Source organism: Artibeus jamaicensis, unplaced genomic scaffold (assembly GCF_021234435.1).
Source record: "Artibeus jamaicensis isolate MK-2021 breed Jamaican fruit bat unplaced genomic scaffold, CSHL_Jam_final contig_1998, whole genome shotgun sequence".
Taxonomy (NCBI): domain Eukaryota; kingdom Metazoa; phylum Chordata; class Mammalia; order Chiroptera; family Phyllostomidae; genus Artibeus; species Artibeus jamaicensis.
The window spans coordinates 554,457-559,742 of NW_026521407.1; the positions used below are offsets into that span (position 1 = coordinate 554,457).

The following is a 5,286-nucleotide window of genomic DNA, read 5'->3' on the forward strand; positions in this document are numbered from 1 at the left end:
AGGAAAACAGGACCTGCTGCTGAGTATTCGGACAGGTGGACCTAGTAGGTGCCTGGCCCACAGCAGGTGCTAACTGACGTCTCTCTGATTTGGGCGTCCTTAGTTTGGAGAAAAGGACTCATACAGAAACCTATCTTCAAGGAAGCTTCTGGAAAAAAAGGGGGCGCTAGGGTTGGTGCCTCCCGCACCCCTGCAACACCAGGGAGAGCTCTGGGCCCTTGTTGCTTCCCAGTAGAGCCCTAGACAGCACAGACACGCAGCAGCTGCGACATTTCTTTATTAGACACCACCTCGGGTCACAGAGAATCTGGGCGGCCGAGGGCCTCACACCCCGACCTTCTTCTGAGCCCAGGCAAAGAAGATGCCTCTGACGTCATCCACGCCCGTTCGGAGTCGGGCGGGCATGGTGTAGGTGCGCAGGTCCCGCACCTCATAGCCGCTGCACACCAGGGCCTTCCTCACCTCCTCCTCATGCACGGGCACCACCAGCAGCCTGGCCTCTCCGGCCAGGTACCACGACTCCTCCAGGGCCCCGATGAGGAGGAGGTGCCCCCCAGGCCTCAGCAGTGTGGTGATGTGGTCCAGAGCCCGCTGGAAGCTGGCAAAGTCAGGGCTCACTGCCTCCAGGCAGAAGGTAGAGACCAGGGCATCGGCGGGCAGGGGCGCCAGGCCCCCAACGCCCAGGGGCTGGGGCTGGTGGACGTCGATGGGCAGGACCCGCTTCACCTTGGCTCGCAGCTGGTTCTCCTTCTCCTGCCAGGACTCACTGTGCAGCGACAGAAGGGGCGTCGGGGCCAGGGCTCAGACTGCCCCAGGCTCAGTCCCCTGCTGCCTCCCCCATCAGCCACAGCACGGGAAGACCCCCGCCAGGCCCTCACCCCCTAGCCGTACCCCTTGCCCTCAATGAGGCAGACGTGCCGGCTGTACACGCTCCAGTCGAAACTCCCAGGCTCTCCCCGCAGCCAGAGCCCCAGCTCCTGGCGGTTCACCTCCAGGAAGTCGGTCATGGTGATGTCCTCGAAGTGGGCGCAGGCGCTGAGCAGCTGGTATACGGTGGGGCCTGAGCCGATGTCGATGAGGCTGCGTCCAGACACCTCTCCTGGGCCGGGCAGAGAGGAGGGCCCCAGTGCCAGGCCTGTCCCGGCGGCCCCTGGCCTCCATCACCCCCCCCCACCCCACCCCCCGCGTCTCCGTCTGGAAAAGCACTGGGTCTGGAGTCCCGGTTTCAACATCTGCAAACACCTCGGGAAAGGAATGTAACCCTTTGAGACCCAGGTCCCACTTCCCGTAAAACCGCCCGCCCGTGAGGGCCACGTCGGGGAGCCCCAGCTGCCTCGCCCAGCCCCGCATCTCCGATCCCCGCCAGCGGTTCCTCCTCCGCGTCTCTCTGGATTCCAGCCCTGCGCTCCGGGCCCCCGGTTCCGAGCGCCCGCCCCTCCCAGCCCCGTCCGCGGGTCTCTCTCCTTCTCCCCTCGTCGGAGGGACATGGCGCCTCTCCGGCCTCCAGTTCTACCTCTTAACCACCTGCTCCTCGGTCCCCGTCTGGCTTCCTCATGCGCCCCTTCGGCTCCCCGATGACTTCTTGTCGCCTGTGCCTCAGTTTCCCCGCACTCACCGGTGGCGAAGGTCTGCGCCAGGCAGCGCAGCTTCCAAGGCCCGACGCCGTCAGGGTCGCTCAGGTCCCCCCGCGGGGGCGCGTAGTTGTTGAGCAGGTAGGCGCGGGGCTCGAACCGCTGGTAGGCCGAGGCGATCGCCGCCAGGTCCGGGTGCGCGTCCTGGGCCGCCGCCGCCGCGGGACTCGGGCCCCAGGTGCTCATGACGCCGCCGCTACCCAGCCTGTGCCCCGCCGGCCTCCCCGCCCGTTTATCTGCGGCTGGACCCCCGCCCCCGGCTCCTCCGCTGCGGGGGCGGCGCCTCGGCGCAGAGCCGCCCCGGGCCACGCGCGCCGCGTGGCCCCCGCCCCATCCATCTGCTTCACCGTCCCCGCCGCGACGCACGGGGTGTGGGCGGCGGCCGCCGCTGGAACATCCGCCCCCACCCCCGCTCGCCTTTGCTCCTGCTGCCCCCTCCAGCCTGTGCCTCTCGCCGCCCGTTCCAGGTCCTGCACCTGAGCCTCCGGCCCGCACAGCCCTTAGATCCCCGACCCCGCCAGCCCGCGGCCCCCGCACGGTTCTGCTCCAGCTCCCGCGGCCGTGCGCCCCTGTCGCCCGCCTGCCGTCCCTTCTCTGTGCCCGGGTTCGAACCAGCACCGTCCGTTCCCGGTGCCCACGGCCCGGCGCCCACGCCCGGCTCCTCTTCTCCGGGACACGCTGTCCAGCATCCACCCCTTCCCTCAGTGGGGTCCCCCCGACGCCCCTTCTCCGCCCTCCCCGAGCTTCTTTTCTCGTGCTCTCCTGCCCCGCTTGCGTCTCCCAGCGCCCCCCGCCCGCCCCGCTGCGGAGAGGACAGCGCGTTCTGGCCACTTTCGCCCTGAGGCTCCAGAGCGGATCTCGCCACACCCGTCCGATGGCTGCGACGATAGGGAACGTGCGCGGGGCTAATGCACTTAGTGGGTGGACAGCGGGACCTTCCCTGCCCGCCCTGAGGGCTTCCAGGCGCTTATCTGGGGCCCGCGGGGGCGGAAGGCTGGGGACTTCCCGGCCACGTCGGGGACACGGGTCCCAGGTGAGGACCGGAGAACGCAGGGCCATCCTCCCGGCTGCCAGGGCCCGAGGGGTTGCGGCCTCAGTTTTCGGGCGCCCAGGGACTTGGGGGCCGAGCGGCCTTGGGTTTCTGACCCCACTTCAGCCCCCTGGGGGCGGGGCGCGGGCCGGGCCTGCGGGTCCGGCTTGGCTTCCAGATCCCGGGCTGTGGAGATGCCACGTCCCCGCCCCTCCTCCCAGCGGGAGGGGGTGTTGCAGGGCGGGTTCTTTGGTCCTCCCGAGTGGGACCCCTCGGGTCAGCCCAGTGCCCCTGCGCCCCGGGCAGGCTACTGCGGGTCGGCGCGGCTCTCCCGCCCCCACCCCCGTGACGGGGGCTGGCCGCGCGGCCAGAAGGAATGCGAGTTGTTTTGGGAATCGGCTGACGGGAGCTCCCTCCTTATCTCCCTTCGGGAGCTGCTGCGGGCCCCGTGACTGCTTCGCGACCTTTTCCTTCTACGCGGTGCGCACTGATGTCACGGAGCCTCGGGCCGGCGCGGGTTCGTGCGCCCTGGACCGCTGCTGCCTTTGTCTGGGACCCTCCGGACGGCGAGGCCTGGGACTGGGGCGGGCGCACGCTCCCCCGCACTGACTTGGCCGTGGGTCCCCCCCACCCCGCCCGGAACGCGAGCGATAAAGGGCAGGGCCCCGTCTGCTGGTCCTCTGGGAGGTTTTTGTCGGAACCTCGTGAACATTCATGCGGCTCCCTGGTTTGGGGCTCTCGTGCTACGGGTCCCCCGCCGAGATGGGCCCCGGCACCTCTGCCCGCCACCCACCCACCTTGTCCTAAGTGTCTCCCTGTCGGGCTAGGCAGCCAGGTTGGGACCTGAGTCACCATGACAGCTGCAGGGGTCACGGACAGGAACCTGGCCCCCGCCCCACCCTGGGGACCCACCCTCTGCTCCGGGGGAGGGAAGGGTGGGGCACCTGCAGCAGCCAAGGAAGGCTTTTGTCTGGATTTGGACCTGAGAGGCAGGTCGGCCCTGGGGTCACCCACCCCATCGCACACAGAGGCACCGCCAAGGACAGTCTTAGCGCCAGCTCCCTCCATGTTCTCCCAGGGACCATCTAAACAAACCCTGGGCGCCAGCTGGCCTCCTGGGCACTGCCCAGCGCCAGGGGCCTGGGCCCGGAGGGCAGGCCTGCACGCTGAGTCAGGCTGCCCAAGGGGAACTGGACAGACCGCCCTGTTTGCAGCTCTGTTCCCCCCAAACGTGGAGTGCGCCCACTTGCTCTGCCATATTTAACCCAGAAGCAGGGCCTGTTCCCAGAAGCAGGCACAGGGAGGGGGTGACCCCAGTGCACAGGCCCCCCCCCAACCACAAGGAGACAGGAAACCGGAAGGCCATTGAGCATTTATTGCAGCGCTAACAGGGTGCTGGGGGCCCCACCTGCCTCTGCATGTTCCCCTCCCTCTTCCCAAAGCATCCAGACCTCCTGACACCTTCTCTTGGCCTCCTCCAAGCTGCGTCACCCCTCTCAGGCACCTCTCTCTCACCAGCACCCTCTGACCCTTCTCCACAGGCTGGGGGTGTTCAGCAGTGCTGGCCCCTAGCTCTCCACACTTAGTGCCCACTGTCTCCGCTCCTCTTCCTTTAGGAACTCGGGGGACCCAGGCATCCTGGCCTCCGGCTCCCTCTGTGCCTAGCCCCCAACTCTGGGCAAACTACAAAGCATCCAGGGCCAGCAGCTCCCCTGCATGGTCCTAGCCAGGAAGGGCCCGGCCCGGCGTGGGCACAGTGGAGCCCGAGTCCGTCCCTCTCAGCCTCTCTGTGCTTCCTGCGACATGGAGCGGGACAGAGTACGACGAAGGGTGCCAGGCTTGCTGACTGACACCACAGGGGGCAGCTGCTTGGTGATCTCCGCCACGTCCTGGCGTTCCACACACTGGCCGCCCAGGGCTGTCTCCAGCGCCAGCAGCTCCCGCAGCTGGACGGGGGTATCCTCGCGCTCTTCCTTGGCGGCGCCCACCTTCGTGGGGGTGAAGATGGGCAGCGGCAGCACCCTCTGGTAAGGCAGCAGGTACTCCTGCAGCCCTCGGCCCAGGATGCCCATGCGCATCAGCAGCCAGGGGGAGCGCTGCACCAGCGCCTGGCACTGCCCCTGCTGGTGGTAGGTCTCATGCCGCCAGGCATCCTCCTCATGCAGGGAGCAACTGGGGGGACAGGGGAGGGGACACTGAGCTCCTGAGAGCCGCTGCCCTCAGGTCACTGGCTAGGCAGGGGACCCCCCGGGTGCAGGAGGGGTGACCCCGCCTCACCCCCCCACTCCCAGAAACCTTGTGCTCTGGCCTCCCCAGGCTCAGGGAGGGTGCTGTAAAGGAGGGGAGCAGCGCCCCCCGGCTGGCCACACTCACCCCTCCTCGGGCCTCGTGGACAGCGTCAGATCCTTCCACTCGGCCCAGAAGGCCTCTCGGCGCTCACGGTTCTCCTCAGACACCTGGCAGCTCAGCTCTGAAGTGGCCATGGTCAGCCTCGCTCCCTCGGCGCTTGCTCCTCCTGGAGCCCTTTAAATAGCCCCCACCCCCTCCCCCAGGGGCTATTTTCAGCCCCTCTGGCGTCAGATGCTATAAGCAGGGCCAAGGCTCTGATGGGGGCCTTTGGGCCCA

The 5,286-nt window shown here is 68.2% G+C and overlaps 2 protein-coding genes across 2 annotated transcripts; both read right to left on the reverse strand.

The window, feature by feature from the left end:
• Positions 1 to 271: 271 nt before the first annotated feature.
• On the reverse strand, positions 272 to 1,904 carry PNMT (phenylethanolamine N-methyltransferase). Its single transcript, XM_037140547.2, has 3 exons — positions 1,616 to 1,904; positions 892 to 1,099; positions 272 to 766 (listed from the first exon to the last, which is right to left on the reverse strand). Exons 1-3 carry the CDS (start codon positions 1,815 to 1,817, stop codon positions 325 to 327), a joined length of 852 nt encoding a protein of 283 aa, XP_036996442.2. The 5' UTR covers positions 1,818 to 1,904; the 3' UTR covers positions 272 to 324.
• A 2,117-nt stretch (positions 1,905 to 4,021) lies between these two features.
• TCAP (titin-cap) lies at positions 4,022 to 5,185 on the reverse strand. Its single transcript, XM_037140587.2, has 2 exons — positions 5,035 to 5,185; positions 4,022 to 4,833 (listed from the first exon to the last, which is right to left on the reverse strand). Exons 1-2 carry the CDS (start codon positions 5,142 to 5,144, stop codon positions 4,440 to 4,442), a joined length of 504 nt encoding a protein of 167 aa, XP_036996482.1. The 5' UTR covers positions 5,145 to 5,185; the 3' UTR covers positions 4,022 to 4,439.
• Between the last annotated feature and the right edge of the window lie 101 nt (positions 5,186 to 5,286).

What these genes read in the sequence shown, in the direction of transcription:
- PNMT (XM_037140547.2), bottom strand. Translation starts at nt 1,817, where the DNA reads ATGAGCACCTGGGGCCCGAGTCCCGCGGCGGCGGCGGCCCAGGACGCG. An exon ending in GGCGCAGACCTTCGCCACCG is followed by an intron (nt 1,100 to 1,615) that starts GTGAGTGCGGGG and finishes TGCCCGGCCCAG; the next exon opens with GAGAGGTGTCTGGACGCAGC. An exon ending in TGCCTCATTGAGGGCAAGGG is followed by an intron (nt 767 to 891) that starts GTACGGCTAGGG and finishes GTCGCTGCACAG; the next exon opens with TGAGTCCTGGCAGGAGAAGG.
- TCAP (XM_037140587.2), bottom strand. Translation starts at nt 5,144, where the DNA reads ATGGCCACTTCAGAGCTGAGCTGCCAGGTGTCTGAGGAGAACCGTGAG. An exon ending in TCCACGAGGCCCGAGGAGGG is followed by an intron (nt 4,834 to 5,034) that starts GTGAGTGTGGCC and finishes CTGTCCCCCCAG; the next exon opens with TTGCTCCCTGCATGAGGAGG.